The 16,666-nt window shown below is 50.1% G+C and overlaps 5 protein-coding genes across 5 annotated transcripts; 3 read left to right on the forward strand and 2 right to left on the reverse strand.

The window, feature by feature from the left end:
* Window positions 1-986: 986 nt before the first annotated feature.
* On the forward strand, window positions 987-2,488 carry BO83DRAFT_405929 (uncharacterized protein; the record flags this gene model as incomplete). The annotated part of the gene is made up of 3 exons (XM_025533852.1): window positions 987-1,624; window positions 1,662-2,050; window positions 2,450-2,488. Exons 1-3 carry the CDS (start codon window positions 1,114-1,116, stop codon window positions 2,486-2,488), a joined length of 939 nt encoding a protein of 312 aa, XP_025391877.1. The 5' UTR covers window positions 987-1,113.
* Window positions 2,489-4,712: 2,224 nt separating this feature from the next.
* BO83DRAFT_177885 (uncharacterized protein) lies at window positions 4,713-5,699 on the reverse strand. The gene is made up of 2 exons (XM_025526450.1): window positions 5,274-5,699; window positions 4,713-5,149 (listed from the first exon to the last, which is right to left on the reverse strand). The coding sequence occupies exons 1-2, from the start codon at window positions 5,573-5,575 to the stop codon at window positions 4,954-4,956; spliced, it is 498 nt and encodes a 165-aa protein (XP_025391878.1). The 5' UTR covers window positions 5,576-5,699; the 3' UTR covers window positions 4,713-4,953.
* Window positions 5,700-10,339, forward strand: pmcA (putative P-type calcium ATPase). Its single transcript, XM_025526449.1, has 2 exons — window positions 5,700-8,844; window positions 8,898-10,339. The coding sequence occupies exons 1-2, from the start codon at window positions 5,824-5,826 to the stop codon at window positions 10,176-10,178; spliced, it is 4,302 nt and encodes a 1,433-aa protein (XP_025391879.1). The 5' UTR covers window positions 5,700-5,823; the 3' UTR covers window positions 10,179-10,339.
* A 605-nt stretch (window positions 10,340-10,944) lies between these two features.
* On the forward strand, window positions 10,945-12,450 carry BO83DRAFT_305768 (glycine decarboxylase subunit T; the record flags this gene model as incomplete). Its single annotated transcript, XM_025527274.1, has 2 exons — window positions 10,945-11,342; window positions 11,400-12,450. The coding sequence occupies 2 exons, from the start codon at window positions 10,945-10,947 to the stop codon at window positions 12,448-12,450; spliced, it is 1,449 nt and encodes a 482-aa protein (XP_025391880.1).
* A 587-nt stretch (window positions 12,451-13,037) lies between these two features.
* BO83DRAFT_434796 (glycoside hydrolase family 92 protein) lies at window positions 13,038-15,807 on the reverse strand (the record flags this gene model as incomplete). The annotated part of the gene is made up of 7 exons (XM_025535835.1): window positions 13,038-13,680; window positions 13,741-13,841; window positions 13,904-14,352; window positions 14,399-14,538; window positions 14,589-14,911; window positions 14,964-15,607; window positions 15,675-15,807. 7 exons carry the CDS (start codon window positions 15,805-15,807, stop codon window positions 13,038-13,040), a joined length of 2,433 nt encoding a protein of 810 aa, XP_025391881.1.
* Window positions 15,808-16,666: the final 859 nt, after the last annotated feature.

Raw genomic sequence — 16,666 nt, forward strand, 5'->3', positions numbered from 1 at the left:
AAAGAAATGCATAAACCTTTTCCAGTAGCATAAATCAGCCGTTAGTACATTCTATATCTCTACGTTCCAACACAGTTACTATATTCCACCTCAATTTGAGCAACTCAACGGTATACGGTTACTCAATGAAGCCCCAATATCTAGAAGAGCTCTGCTCGAGACTCTAAGCAGAATGTACATGGCAGTTTTGCCCTTTCTCTGGCGTGCTTTCCCCCTCTTGGATCGTATCCTTACAGGTAGACCGGGCTTAAAAGAGAAGAACCAAATATCCAAGTTGCTGAATTCGAGGATAGTACAAGATGTAGGGGTGAATATAATTGTTTGATTGTTAGGTCAGATACCAGGTATTCGGAGATGGCAGGGATTCAGGTCATGCCTGGCTAAGTGAATGTCTGAGTCTAAACATGATATTTCAGTCAGAAGCCGCATTCTCTGGGATACGGACGTTGTTGAAGTACTTTGGTATTTGCTGAGAGAAGAAAACTATGTAATCCATCTGAAATATATGTATAAGGACTCAGAAACTGATTAATTGTAATCAAACTGTCGTAGGGAGTGCTCTGAAAGAGTCGTGGACACGACTTACTGCGACATCTCTGAGACAACTCCTCCCCGAGAAGATTTGACACAGGGGACTAAGCGATGGACAATATGCTAAGCTTACATGTCTGAATTCAATTGCTTCTGACCTTAAGTAGTTGTTGTATCTAACCTACTTAGTTAAAGTGTTGAGGAGCGCTTAGGGTAATGCATCGGCTTCGGCTAGCTACTTATATATACTGGCCAGTTCTGTTGGGCAGTCACCGGAAAATCAGGATGTTGCCAACAATAGTAGGATATACTAATTGCGGGAATTTCCATCTTCACTTACTTATCCTAGTTTGCTGCTTGTCATATTCACGATTAATGAACGTGATGTAAGTGGGATCAAAGTTGGTGAAACATCTAGAGTCCTCTTCTGCTGATGGCCATTGGTATATTGCTTTGGTCTTCTTGGTGCTATCTTGTTCTAATAAGAACCCAACTCAGCCGCAACCTAGCAAAACCACGTTATTCTTTGCCCGTCTATTGGGATTCTTTCAGTTAGAAACGCTGAGAGTCAGCCTGCCAACCATGATAGTTGGTACTTACGACAACGAGCCGTCTCCATATCGCATCAGTGCAGTACTGGTCATTCAGTCACACGCTCCTCCTCCACTCCACAGAAATGAAATATTTATGCAAGACAAGCTGGATCGTTCGCTTTCCCCCCTAGAGCTATGTCTCCAGAACCCCCCTCTGCCAGGCTCTGATGGTCTCAGCTTTGTTAATATCCAGTTGACTGAGGAACTGCAAACTGGCTTCCATACAAGGTCCCAGGCATTTTTTGTAAGATGTGTGGATAAATTTCATCCTTCAGGTCTACTGACAGATCACGACATGATCGCCAAGTTCTATGACCCTCTCTACCACGACCGTGACGATGGCAGCCCTTTTCGGGCAGCTGACTATGATTACTCGCACGAGTGTGCCTCTTATAAGCGTTTGTCCGAGCTACAGGGCACTGTTCTTCCCCGATTCTTCGGCTCTTACACATTCGCAACAAAGATCGATGGTCATTCTCGCCAAATTCGCTTTGATCTTAGTTGAGCGAGTCAATGGTCTGCCCATGAGTCACCTAGAGCCCAAAATATTCTCAACAGAGGAGCGCCAGAATATCATGAAACAGATCTTTCATGGAGAGTCTGCACTCTATGCCAAGGACGCTCGCCATGAAAACTTATGTCCTTGCAATATCTTGATTAAACAGAGTAAACTGGGAAGAGTAAGGGCCGTCATTATTGATTTGGGAAAGTCTGTTATTGGGCGATCACGCAATCCTTCAAACAGCGCAGAAGTGAGCGAATGGTTTCTTGGCGTCCCGATTAGTCCACTACTTCGATGGAACATTTATTATGGAAATCCTAACAGCTTTGAAGATTGGATCGACTGGCCGTGGCGGAAATGGCTTGAGGTTCAATACAAGGAGACTGAATCTACGATCACAGATGAGCAACGGCAGAGGTGGCCAGTGTATGACTGGATGCTGGAGATTGATTCATTTTCATGATATGGTGGGAGATGTTTGGAGCCCATGTTGTGCCAGAGAGTCTAACAACTTAGCAAAAGATACAAGCTGTTCTGAATCATCTGTAACCTTCCACCATTATGTTAAGACCAACATCCATGTGAAAGCAGACCATCATCCCCTCAGATTAGATTGCCGTGAGCCTAGGCATCTTGTTTTTCCAGATCAGGTAGTTCCTCCCGACAAAGCAACCAAGCATGATAATCACGAAAGCTCTTCGTCCGCGCCATTCCTCTACGTACCTACTAGCATCTACGTAGCACTTGGACCGAGACATGCGGACCCAATCCGTGAACCTACTGTATGTTGACAAGCAAACAGACGAAAACGAAAGGGAGATAGCAGCCCAAACCTACTACCTACCCAATCCAACCTTATTAGAGTGTAGAAACAAAATGAAAGGGAGAAAAGCCCTCTTCCAAGCAAGCTGACGACATCCGTGTCACCCGGAGCTTGTGCTTGTGGTGGCTATGCTATTTCGCATGTAACCACTCGGCTAACGCAGAGCTTAGCATAGGCGGATTGACAAGTCAGGTTGATGGTATTATTTGCTTATCCGTACGGGAGTAGATACTTACCCCATAAGGGTTGGGTTTTGGAATAGGGGCCCAAACGAGATATGATGAGACTGTACACCATTGTGGTAGGTGTCAGGTTCTATGAAGCTTCCCTTACGGGATCATCGTGATGATGGTGATGGTGGTGGTGCAACGGGCAAACTGATGATATGGAATTGGATAGGACGGAGAGCTCCGCCCGGAGAATTAACATAACATGACAATAACAATACGCGGGAAAGTGTACTGCATTGCACTGCACTACTTTACAGTGATAAACATATTGATAGAGGCATGATCTGATGTCACCAGGGTTATTTGCTGTGGATGTAAGTGGAAATAGGATGCGCCGGATATGAAGTCAAAATCAGTCAAGTTTCCAAGTATTTACTAGACTAACTAAGAAGGAATATTCTTCCAAACGAGGATAATAAACATATTATTATTACCCTTCCGGCTAAGCTAAAGCTAACCTTACTTCCCTGTCGACTTGCTTTGTAGTATGCAAACTAGACTAGTCAGGTTCCCATACGTGGATTAGATGGATGGGGCCCTTTTTTTTTGCACCGCCCCCTTCCTGCCAAGTCTTGTTTTTCTTCTTTTCTCCTCTTGTTCCTCTCCTGGTAAAGTAGACTATTTACTAACGGAGAAAGTTAGGTTGGGGTTCGAGCTGTTGTTCCACAAGTCTAGACTTGTTGGCGGGTTTTCTTCGTCATCTTGCGTGTTGTTGACAGGATATTGGTGATCTGTTTTACCATTAACCGTTTGATAACTTTTCTTTATCCGTCCTTTGACATTCATCACAGTCTCTCGGGTGACATGTGGTACATGGAATATTCTTTCCCTGGCGAACCCGGCGGTTAGACCTGATGCGTAGCGTGCATTAGCTCGACTAGTCCAAACATTAATGCATCGTCATTAATTTGATGGCTTCTTAGTAAGTTACTTAGTTAGCGAGTAACGTCAGAGCGATGAGTAGATGAATAGACAGATAGTAGTCTAGATAGATAACTAGTCGAGTTTATCGTTCTGCGCCGCCTATCTACTTGGTTGATAGTACGTGGTCCGAGTGGAGCCCCTTTCTTGGGGGTCAAGTTAGAACACTTGAAGAGGCAGGTCCAACATCATCACGATGGGATACCCCCATGTGAGTATTATGAACCGAGAACAAGAATTACACTGCGGCATTTGGTCCGTCTAAATACCGCTAGTGTTCTGGGGACCATCTCGTAAACGGCATTGGTAGCATTGGAGGTAGAAAGTATCCGCCTCACTGCTGGTAAACCGGGAGAAAATTGGCTGGTGATGAGTTTAAGGTACGTGGATGGAGCACGTCCTGCTTCGGGTTCCATTCCCCTTAATTCTAGCTCGACCGTTAGTCTGGAGAGCGAGGGATGCACTACCGAGGTGTGGATTTTTGTCTCTTCCGTCACCACTTTCCCGTTCCCTCGTCCCTTTCCAGTAAGCGACTTACTTAGTAGTATTCTACTCCATACACTCATAGTCTAGATGTCACATCGGATTATTTCTTGCACTGAAAATGACCTTCTTCCCCAAACAGGTATGGGAACACAGAAACAGAAAAAGAAAGGGAGCAGGATAATCATATCAATAATGGCGGGTAATGATAAAGGCCTGAAAATTAATGAAATGGGAATAAAATAAAATAGATTTTTCTGAAAGGGGGAAAGGTGGGAAAAAATCAAATCAAAAGACTTTCGATGACGGGGTCGAGAATTGAGGCAGTGCAAAGTGAACCGACGAGTTACGTTACAGCTTTGGGCGAGTCGGAGCTTTGCAGAGATCATTAGGCCCGTTAAACAATCCCCCCAAAGAAACCAAACACCTCCAGCGCCCTGTTTTGGTGGCAAGGAGGTCGCCTCAATCCCTGGATGTTCCCGTTAGAGGTCAGAAAAAGGAAGAGAATGATTGAAAGGCGCTCTCCCTTATATAAATGGAGTTTCCCTGAAGATCGATAAACCAAGTGCCCTGACGAAGCAGAAACCATCAAACATGGGGTAGATTGTCAGCCATCGGGCAATTGGCAGCTTTTCTTCTGCAAACAAACAGCTTTCGTTTCCCAAACTTACCACATCACTCGATCTGGACCAACTGGTGGGTCCACAGTGGGGCAGCTAGTCGTAGTGATTGGTCCTTTGCAGGATAGGTGCAGGGTCTATCACCGAATCATGCTGTAGTCGGTAAGTAGGTACCTTACCTGACAGTACAGCTGCGCCTGCCATTCCTCTTTCTTTACTTTCCATGATCTCAGTCACTCTATCAATCGTTCTATCCACCCAACTTCATGATGTGTCGTTGTTCTGCTTGATTCCCCAATTTCTCCCTCCCCCATTCATTCTCCCTTTCTCCTCCACTTGACTTTCTCTTGCCCTTAAACCCTCTTTGTCTTCGCTTCATTCCGTAATTTACCTCCATTGGTTCTGTGCTCCTTACGCCGACACAAGTGAGGTTCGGTCGCTGGATTGTCGGTTTCCCCCCCCAATTCCCCTCAACGCAAAATCAAAACGTCTGTCCATTCGCTGGCTTTCAAACAATAACTCGTCGCTGATAAGCCCTTCTAGCACTGACAGTGCTTTTAATCCGTTTATACTTTGCTGGGATTGGTCCCACCATCGGGTCGCGTTTCGATAATTGTCACCTCCGGATGTGCTCCTGATACGACGTTACTACGTGGTGTGGCTCTCTGGTGCTGGCAAAGCTTGTCAACCTTCATATTCCACCGTTGTCCTTCCCTCCTTTTCGCCTCACTAGTCGCCTGTTTCCCGTCTTCTCTCGTGCTTCTCTCAAATCGCTGTTCAATCGATGTTGGACGTTCCTTACTCCCACGGCCAGTCCCGCGCATTCGTCTGTTTAATCCGCAGCGCCAGTTCTTAGTGTAGCTAAAACACATGGGATATAATACTCGCGCATTCCTCTTCGGTGTCCGCTATTGAGCTTAATCGGTTGCTACTTGCCTCTGGAATGATACCCACTTCTCTTGCGTCTGGCTCCGACATTTTATGATACGGCGCTGTTCAATTGTTCAGCTCCTTTTGGAGCCGCATTCCTATTGACGTCTAGTATCCTAGTTCTTACCAACCGGTTGCCATCGCTCCCAAGACCCACTCATCTCCGGTTGTTTCACCCCTTGGAAATATCATGCCGGATTTCAAATCGGATGGCCATGATGCTAGGCAGTCAGGGTCGACTCCCCTGCGACGGGAGCGGGCCCCGACTATCACCATCGATACGTCGGCTGTAACGTCCTCAACCGACCAGCAAGAACCCCCGCAACAGATACTTCCTACCCCATCCCACCCCTCCTTACAAGTGTCTACCGAAAATGTTGATGCGCATGATATGAGCGCGCTCTTGAGCAGTGGGGGTGTCTCGCCATCGTCAGTCCGCTCTTTTGCGTCATCTGAGAACCGGGACTACGAGAGTCGTCCTACATCCCCGCACAATATCTCCTCTCCCGCCTCGAAAATGACGGAGAACATGTCGAATTCGAATTATCTGGCTGTCCCCGGCACCAGGTCCCGCGGTAACTCGTTGGAATCTGAGGACTCGAATAATTCGTATACCAGCTCGTACGGGGGAGATACCTATGTTCCCACAGCATCTCACGGCTCGCGCACCGATTTGACCCAGAACACGATAATCTCCGATGAGGATGCCCTCAAGCCGGATCCGGGGCGAGAGGCCGAGTTTGAGGTGGAAGACAACAAATTTGCATTCGCGCCTGGCCATCTGAACAAGCTATTGAACCCTAAGAGCCTGGGGGCATTTCATGCGTTGGGAGGGTTGCGTGGAATCGAAAAAGGACTTCGAACCGACGCGCGGAGTGGCCTGAGTTTGGATGAGGGAGACCTGGATGGTACAGTAAGCTTCGAAGATGCCACCAGCACGCAAACGTCCGAATCGCTGCCAAAGACCGCTTCCTCGACGCCAACGAGCCCTCCCAGAACCGACACGGGCTCGTCGAAGCATGTCGAAAATGCCTTTGGGGATCGAAGCCGCGTCTATGGGAGGAACAAGCTTCCTGAAAGGAAGGCTAAGAGTTTTCTGGAGCTGGCTTGGATTGCATACAACGACAAGGTCCTGATTCTGCTTACGATAGCTGCAATCATATCTCTCGCCCTTGGAATCTATCAGTCTGTGACGGCAACGGGGAAGGAAGCACGTGTGCAATGGGTAGAGGGCGTGGCTATCATTGTTGCCATCCTAATCGTGGTCGTTGTGGGTGCTGCTAACGACTGGCAAAAGGAACGCCAGTTTGTCAAGTTGAACAAGAAGAAAGATGATCGACTGGTGAAAGTGGTCCGTTCCGGGAAAACTGCAGAGATCTCCATTCACGACATTCTCGTGGGTGACGTTATGCATCTTGAACCCGGTGATCTTATTCCAGTTGACGGTATATTTATTACTGGCCACAATGTCAAATGCGATGAATCCTCTGCGACCGGTGAGTCGGATGTGTTACGCAAGACTCCTGCTCACGATGTCTATCGGGCGATCGAGCAACACGAAAACGTCTCGAAGCAGGACCCGTTCATCGTATCTGGTGCCAAAGTCTCTGAAGGTGTAGGGACGTTCTTGGTTACAGCAGTCGGTGTTCATTCGACATACGGAAAGACCATGATGTCTCTTCAGGATGAAGGGCAGACCACCCCGCTGCAATCGAAGCTAAATGTGCTCGCAGAGTACATTGCAAAGCTCGGTCTTGCTTCTGGATTACTCCTGTTCGTCGTGCTTTTCATCAAGTTCCTTGCTCAGTTGAAAGATATGGGCGGCGCATCCGAGAAAGGACAAGCTTTCCTGCAGATCTTCATTGTTGCCGTGACCGTCATTGTTGTTGCTGTCCCAGAAGGTCTTCCTCTGGCTGTCACCCTGGCGCTCGCCTTTGCAACGACCCGGATGCTCAAGGACAATAACCTCGTACGCCTGCTAAGAGCCTGTGAAACCATGGGAAATGCCACGACTATCTGCTCCGACAAAACAGGTACCCTGACGGAAAACAAGATGACCGCCGTCGCGGCTACTCTGGGAAAGAATTTAAGATTTGGAGACAAGTCTACCGAAACTTCTAGTCGTCCAGACGGCGACCGGGGTCGCGACCCTGCGACCACTCTTTCTCCCTCCGAGTTTGCATCCAGCCTTTCTGCTCCTGCCAAAGACCTTTTGATCCAGTCGATTGTATATAACTCCACGGCATTCGAAGGGGAGCAAGATGGTGTAATGACTTTCATCGGTTCGAAGACGGAAACTGCCCTTCTGGGATTTGCGCGTACGTATCTCGGCCTAGGGTCACTCAGCGAGGCTCGGGACAACGCAAATCTTGCTCAGATGGTGCCATTTGACTCCGGACGCAAGTGTATGGCGGTGGTCGTCAAGATGGAAACTGGTAAATACAGAATGCTGGTCAAAGGTGCATCCGAAATTCTGGTTGCGAGATCCACTCGTATTGTTCACAACGCTACCCAGGACTTGTCAGAAGGGCCTATGTCGGATCAAGACCGGTCTAACCTGGACAATTTGATCAACCGTTATGCATCCCATTCGTTACGAACTATTGGTCTGGTGTACCGGGACTTCGATCAATGGCCACCCCGTGGGGCTCCTACTCAGGAGGAGGATCGATCGCTCGCTGTTTTCGATGCAGTCTTCAAGGATATGATTTTGTTGGGCGTCTTTGGTATCCAGGATCCCTTGCGACCGGGTGTGACCGAGTCCGTTCACCAGTGTCAACGTGCAGGTGTCTTTGTGCGTATGGTGACTGGTGACAACATCATGACTGCCAAAGCTATCGCCCAAGAATGCGGTATCTTCACTCCTGGGGGCATTGCTATTGAGGGCCCCAAGTTCCGTCAGTTAAGCAGCCGTCAGATGACGCAAATCATCCCGCGGCTACAGGTCCTGGCCAGGTCAAGCCCCGACGACAAGAAAATTCTGGTTACTCAACTTAAAAAGCTGGGTGAAACGGTGGCTGTGACAGGCGACGGTACGAACGATGCACAGGCTCTCAAGACGGCTGATGTTGGCTTTTCTATGGGAATTTCTGGCACTGAAGTTGCTAAAGAAGCGTCCGATATCATTCTCATGGACGACAACTTCACCTCGATTATCAAGGCTATGGCTTGGGGTAGGACAGTCAATGATGCTGTCAAGAAATTCCTTCAGGTATGTCTTTTGTATGATTCTGTGTTCCGCAAGCAAAGCTAACAGAGCTGTAGTTCCAACTTACTGTCAACGTTACTGCCGTGGTCCTCACTTTTGTTTCCGCAGTAGCGAGTGGAGATGAGGAATCTGTCCTGACGGCAGTTCAGCTTCTCTGGGTTAACCTTATCATGGATACTTTTGCGGCCCTTGCCTTGGCTACGGATCCCCCCTCACCTCATGTTCTCGACCGTCGACCTGATCCTAAATCGGCGCCGTTGATCAATTTGACTATGTGGAAGATGATTATCGGACAGAGTATCTATCAGTTGGTCGTCACGCTGGTTCTGAACTTCGCGGGACAATCGATCTTTCACTACAAAACGGCAGACGACCTCGACCGGCTTGAGACGATGGTGTTCAATACGTTTGTCTGGATGCAGATCTTCAACCAGTGGAATTGTCGCCGACTCGACAACAACTTCAATATCTTCGAGGGCATGTGGCGAAACTTCTGGTTCCTGGGGATTCAGTTCATCATTATTGGTGGACAAATACTCATCATCTTCGTTGGTGGACAGGCGTTCTCTGTCAAGCGACTCAACGGAGCTCAGTGGGGTGTTTCGCTGGTTCTAGGCGTAATCTCGCTGCCGGTAGCCGTGATCATCCGATTGATACCTGATGAGTTTATTAGCAGGCTCATCCCTCGGTTTTGGCAGCGCAAGAAGGGCCCCGAGCTACTGGTATCCGACGAGGACCGGCGGTTTGAGTGGAACCCTGCGCTCGAGGAGATCCGGGATCAGTTGAAGTTCCTCAAGACGGTCCGCGGAGGTCGGTTGAGGCATCTCAAGCACAAGTTGCAACATCCAGAAGAACTCCTCCCAAGATCACGAAGCGGGTCACGGTCCAGAGAAAACTCGATTCCGGGTACTCCTGTTGGCGAACACAGCGACAGCACCCCGACACAGCCCCCTACTCCCGATTCCCGCTCTAGACGACACACTCGGTCTCGCTCGAATTCAGCCTTCGGGCCTGCTGCTGCTATGGCCGGTGTGGTTGCGGGAAGTATTGCGGGCTGGTCTCCAATCGAGCGGGCACCAGGTGATGGAGAGGCTTTCAAGGTCCAGACGGACAGTCCTCATGGAGGCCTGGATAAGCAGAAAGGCATTGAAATCCACCCCGATACTGCGGCTGATGACCGTGTTCTGGGAGATTACCAAACTACCTCGAAGACCCCTCCGAGCCAGAACCCAGAACTTCTCCCGCACTTTGAATACGCACCTCCGGAGCGTGCTCCGTCCCATCGGAGCCAGAGGTCTACATCTCGGCTGTCGCGATCCAGCCAAAGTCAGGCGTGATCGCAGACCATCCTCTTCTTCCCGACTCCATCCAGCCTTGTATACTTACCATCTGCTCTCTCTTTGTTCTCTCAAGTCCTTCTTGCTTGTGGTTTAAGTCCTTTGATGCTAGATGCTACTGCGCTTTGTGATTTTACTTGTCGATTCGTTGCTTTTCTGGGACTCGATTAGCCTTGTGCGGAATACTGTGTTTTTAATATCCTGGGGTGGGGTTGGCGTATGTGATTCAAAAGGTGTATTCGTTCGCGGTGGCTTGCTTTCTAGACACTTCTCGCATAGGGATACGGACCTGGTCAAAAGGGGTCGGTTGCTTGCTTTACTCTATTTATTAGACTCTCTCTGTACATAGCACTTCTTGCCTCGCCTGATGGTAGACTCGGGTTGAGAAAATACAGTCAATCTGGATGAAATTCCTATTCTCCCCCTCCCTAAGCAGATTTTTTATGAACTTATTATGTAGCCACGATACGCTACCATACTGACGTAGCCCCAGAATCTACTAATAAAGCTCACATTCACAATCACTAGTAGTTCACCTCTTCTATAACTGATTGATAAACTATTATATTATGAACTAACCGAATTAGGCAAGTTACAGCTTCCCGCGGAGATGGCCTATCACCATGTGACTTTTCCGCTTATCGCGGGATTCTCCGCAGCGGCGATGGAGAAGTACTTCTACTGGTACTACTGCCCTTGCTTTTTCTTTTGCTCTTCCTCATCTCAATCTCTCAATTTCCTTCTTCTCTCGCAGCAATTGCTCATCATGTCTGCTGTACGTCCCATGAGAAAAGGTCTTCACCTTCTGGGCTCGAGCTCGCTCGCTCGCCCCGCCTCTGTCGCTGTCAATGGCGCATCTCTACTCCCGCGGCAGCTGGCAGCTTCTCCGCGCGCTCTCCGCCCCGCGGCCAGCTCCATTGCTGCTGCTCGTCCCCTTCCCCGAGTGACTTCGCTGTCTGCTCAAGGAGGTGTTCGATATGCCTCGTCAGCTGCTCCTTCTGGTCCAGTGAAGAAAACTCAGCTGTATGACCTTCACTTGGCCCGGGGTGCCAAAATGGTCCCCTTTGCGGGGTACTCCATGCCCTTGCAGTATTCCGACCTTAGCCATGTCGAGAGCCACAAGTGGACTCGGGAAAAGGCCAGTCTTTTTGATGTGAGCCATATGTGCGTATACCTCTTGCCTTTAATGCCTAGAAGTCTTTTTAATTGACCCAAGTACAGGGTTCAACATCAGCTCAGCGGCCCCGGCGCTCTTGACCTCCTCATGAAGGTCACCCCCTCCTCCCTCGACAAGCTCAACCACAACCAATCCACTCTCTCTTGTCTCTTGGAGGATGGGACTGGTGGCATCGTCGACGACACTGTCATCACTCGTCGTACCGATGACTCCTTCTACTTCGTGACCAACGCCGGTCGTCGCACAGAGGACTTGGCCTTCCTGCAAGCCGAGATCGACACCTACAAGCAAGCCCATGGCCCCGACAGCCTGAAGTGGGAGATCCTCGAGGACCGCGCCCTAGTTGCCCTCCAGGGCCCCAAGTCAGCCTCTGTCCTTCAATCCCTCGTCACCCCCGACGGCGCCAACTCCGACCTCTCCACCCTCTACTTCGGTAACTGCCGAGAGCTGCACCTCACCTTCCCCGACGGCACCACCACCCCGCAGCCCCTCCTCGTCTCCCGCACCGGCTACACCGGCGAAGACGGCTTCGAGATCTCCATCCCCACTGCCAGTGACGCCACCCTACCTGCTCGCGTCACCGAGCTCTTCCTCTCCAACCCCGACGAAGTCCGTCTCGCCGGTCTCGCCGCGCGCGACTCCCTCCGTCTCGAAGCCGGAATGTGTCTCTATGGAAGCGACATCTCCACCTCTCAAACCCCTCCCGGCGCCTCCCTCACCTGGCTCGTCGGCAAGGAGCGTCGTGACCCTGCCACCGCCAACTTCAACGGCGCCTCCACCATCCTCCCCCAGGTCGCCTCCCCCAAGACCCTCTCCCAGCGCCGTGTCGGCTTCACTGTCGAGAAGGGCTCTCCTGCCCGTGAGGGCGCCATCATCGTCGATCTGAACGACGAGTCCCGCACCCAGATTGGCGTCATCACCTCTGGCCTTCCCAGCCCTACTCTGGGCGGCACTAACATTGCCATGGGCTACATCAAGAACGGACTGCACAAGAAGGGCACTGAGGTTGGCGTCCTGGTAAGGAACAAGCTCCGCAAGGCTACGGTTACGGGTATGCCTTGGGTTGAGAGCAAGTTCTATCGCCCTAAGGCTTAGATTCTTTTTTTCTTCCCTTCAGGTCGGTTTTGTTGGCTTGGATGATGTGGATGGAACGGGGTGATATAGGAGTGGGTGTTTGGCTTGGTTTTCAACAATAGATTCCCCCCCTCTGATGATGATTCTTGATGCTTGATGTTTGACGTCATTGTTTGTACATAGATTCTGATGATTCATCCTTTTTCTTTTATTTCCTCTTTTCTTTTTCATTATCCCTTTGGGGACTAGCAATGGGTTCAACCCTGTCGTGATGGCTGCTCCGTTTGTCGGTGAATGCCAGATTTGTGAAATGTGATACAATTCTAATAAAAGTCCCAATATTCCCAATCAGGTGTAATGCAGCACGTACTTCTGTCTTGTTCTTGAAAGTGTGATATGTAGGACAAATCACAAAGTATCCAATTTTACCTAGTGCTAGGTATTGTAAATTACGAAGTTATGTCTTCTGCTCCTGGCCCCGCAAAAAAAAAAAAAAAAAAAAAAAAAAAAAAAAAAAAAAAAAGACAAGAGGACAAACCCCAGGTAGAATTGATAGGTAAGAAGAAGAAAGGTACACCCGCCTCTCTGACTAACCCACGACGCAGTTCCTAGATTGTAAGAATGTTATCTCTGTGGAACACAAGTGTTTCCCCCTCAAACATCCACCCCAAACACCTGCTTCGTCGACAACGAAGGGGGCAAATCCCCGCCCCCGTCCCCCAATCACTCTCATTCCTCCCCAACACCAGCACAAGCTCCTGACCCTCGGTGAAGAACTCATGACCCACATAGCTCTTCGCATACGGCTGACCATTTAGCGTCGCCGACTGGATAAAGATATTCTTGTAGGTGGGGTCAAAGTTGACCGTCTTCACGGTAGCCGTCTTCCCCGTCAACGGGGAGGTGATCTGGACGGTTTCAAAGAATGGCGCCGTGATAAGGTAGACGTTCTGACCGGGGTTCGGAAACAGACCCATCATGGTCATGGCGACGAAGGAGCCCATGGCTCCGGAGTCGTCGTTGCCGGGGAGGCCCGTGGGCGTGGGGTTGAAGTACCGTGGGATGTAGTAGTGGGCGCGCGCGGTGGATTTGCCCGGGCGGTTGGCGTAGTGGTATTGGAAGACGGTGAGAAAGGCGGGCTCGTTGCCGATGTAGGTGATGCCTTGGTCGTGGAGGTAGTCGAGGCGGCGGATGAATTGGGTTGGGCCGCCGAGGAGGGTGACGAGGGTGGACATGTCGTGGGGGACGAAGCTGTAGGGATGGGTTGGATTGGTTAGTTTGGGGGGAGGAGGGGTGGGAATGGGGGCATACAATTGGTATTCCCAGATGCTGGACTCGAAGGTCTCGGCTCCGTTGTTTTGCAAGGAGCAAGATCGTCCGCTTGTGTCGATGTTGGAGCATGTTAATGGGTCCTGAATGGTATACAGGTTAGTTTAGTTGGAGGGTGTGGAGGTGGATTGGAGGAGCTACTGACTTGAGATCCCCAGGTTCCGTTGAGGTACTTGGGCTGGAAGAAGCCCTGGAAGCCTGTGTCGGTGCCGTTGAGATACGAGGTTTGGTCTGCCCGGAAGAGGTTCTGCCAGTATTGCGACGTTCCCTCGTACTTTTCGGCATCGCCGGTTTTGTTCATGGCCCGAGCCATTTGGGCAATGGTGAAGTCATTGTAAGAGTATTCCAATGTGCGGGAAATGCTGCGAGTTAGGGTACCAAAGCCGATGTAATCGAAATCCTCCACAGGGATGTAGTTCAACGTCTTCCAGCTCATTAGTCCACCACGTCCCTCGTTTGACCAATCAAATGGTTCTTCCTCAGCGTCCTTCACTACAGCCGCATAGCCTGCATCCCAGTCGATGCCGTCTGAAATGCCTTTGGCGTATGCGTCAGCCAGAATGACGTCGGCGTTCGAGCCACCCTGCGTGTAACCTGGGAGGGTTAGATTCAGATATTGCTGGACAGGGGTGATACATACCTTTGCAAAGCGACATACGGCAATCTGGAAGCCATCCTAGATGCCGCTGTGTATCTATCAATGAGCGAATCATGCGAGTGAGTGAAGCTGGATCGAAGATTGTGAGAAACGGCATCTGGGACCGGAACGAGTCCCACAGGCTGCAGAGATCAGCATTGAACAGATTATTCCGAAGGTTCACACTACATACCAGTAGAATGAGTCAAAGTAGGGCTCAGAGCTGTCCCACAACGGGTTCTCTCCTGTATAGTCCTGTGGATTGACCATAGTCCGGTAGATCCCGCTGTAGAAATTGGTAAGCATACTAGAGTTGATGCCATTCCGCGACACACGGATCGGTGCCATCTTCTCCGTCCACATGTTCACAGCTGCAGCTTGAGTCTTGTTGAAGTCAAAGTCGGGGATTTCAGCTTCTGCATTCTGACATGCCTGGTCGCTGCTGATGAAGCTCAATCCCACCCGCGCATGGATCACATTGTCCGCGGACGAATTGAATCGAATAAAGCCACCACCCTGAGAATGGTCAATATGACATCACATGTTGATCGAGGGATACGTTACGAACCGGCAGCGGGTATCCATTGATGCTCCGTGATATGGTAAGGTTTTTGACATCTACGCTAGCTCGTGCATCAACGAAGATGCCATTATCGCGGATATCACCCGCACCATGGTAGTCGGCGCAGAAGTACGGCACATAGGAGCCGCTTCCAAAGCTGGGAAGAAAGCGTGCATGACCGGTCATGCGTCCTGTTGTAGGATCTACGGAAATAGTTCCATTGTCCTGGCGAGTATCCGACAGGTCGGATAGATCTAAGAGGATCAAAGGGCTCGACGGCTTGTCGACCGGAAATTGAAAGCGAAAAAGAGCCGTATGATGAGCGGTTGTCATGTCCACGTGGATACCAGAGCTCATGTTTAGCCCAAAGTACCCGGGACTGGACCTGACCGATGCAGAGTCGTAGGAGGTCGTCCGCTCCTTCTTGGGATAAGCGCAGCCATTGACATCGTCGTCTTTGCAGGTCACGTAAGGGAAGAGAGGGAAAACACCCAAAGAGGGCTGCCCACCAGTCCCCGAATCATGCATGCTAGAAAATCCGGTAATACTACTGCCATCGTAGGCGAAGCCTCCCTGATTATTGACCGAGTCCGTATCGGCGACAGCCTTGGCCATGCCGTATGGGATCGTTGCGCCCGCGAAGACATTACCTGAACACCACGGGTGGTCAGAATTGCGCCCTAAACATAGCTATTACGGGGTAGACCTCGTGCATACCTCCATTAGCACTTCCAATCAGAGGATTGATGTATTGTAGAACATCATAGTCGTCGACCGACGCGGAAGAGTTGGCGCAACCTGCAATGCAGGGGAGGGCTACGGACACAACCAAATGCCTCCAATTAATCATGTCGGCGATAAATGATTGAGCAAGGGAATGACAGAAGCGAGTGACGGGCGTGGTATATGTTTACACGATTAGACTGGTATGCTGACATGGCCATCAAGGGAGACAGGAATGAGACCATGTCCCCGCGAGAAGGAGGGAGGGGGGAGGGGGAGTATCATCGACATCCTTCTCAAGCATGAAGAGCAATCTCATGCCCCTGATATGAATTATTGACAAGGGTTATCGCTGCAATGTAACCTTTGTGGCTCCGTATGACCAGTCTGAAGCACGATGATCGTGCAGGCAAGCGTTTTTAGCGTCTCTCCCTGGCATGAAGCGAAAGGGTCATCTGTACAACAGACAGGTCTGAGTCCCGCGGGAAGCTGGGCCAGTTGCTTCTTCTATCTACATGAAGCGCTACCAAGCATGATTCTGAACCAGCATGGTGGAGCAAGCTGATCGACGAGACGAAGGAAGAGGTTGAAGAAGAGCAAAAGAGAAGCAGATAAGATGCGGAGGCGGAGTTATTGATCGGGAAGGATTGTCAGATTTACCGAATTGAAGGACAGACCATTTAAACCCAACTTACCCCTATATTTATAAGGGGAATCTGGAAAGTGATTTCAGTTTCTCTCGCCATCAGGACTACTGGGTACTATCCCTCCCCGACTCTTGCAAATGGACAATGGAGGAAGATGCCAAAGTCAATTGCAGGGCCCCTTGCAAGAGCAGCCGAGGTTCCAACGCAGTGCCGCCGCCCCGCCCGACGCCAATCAACGGAGCCTCGACCGATTTTCACGATGCGGAAAACCATGGGACTTTCTCCTGGGAAAAGAACAGGGCGAGCCCAATTTGAATATTTTCGCTGGAACTGGTCTTA

This window comes from Aspergillus eucalypticola (assembly GCF_003184535.1).
Source record: "Aspergillus eucalypticola CBS 122712 chromosome Unknown BO83scaffold_4, whole genome shotgun sequence".
NCBI lineage: Eukaryota > Fungi > Ascomycota > Eurotiomycetes > Eurotiales > Aspergillaceae > Aspergillus > Aspergillus eucalypticola.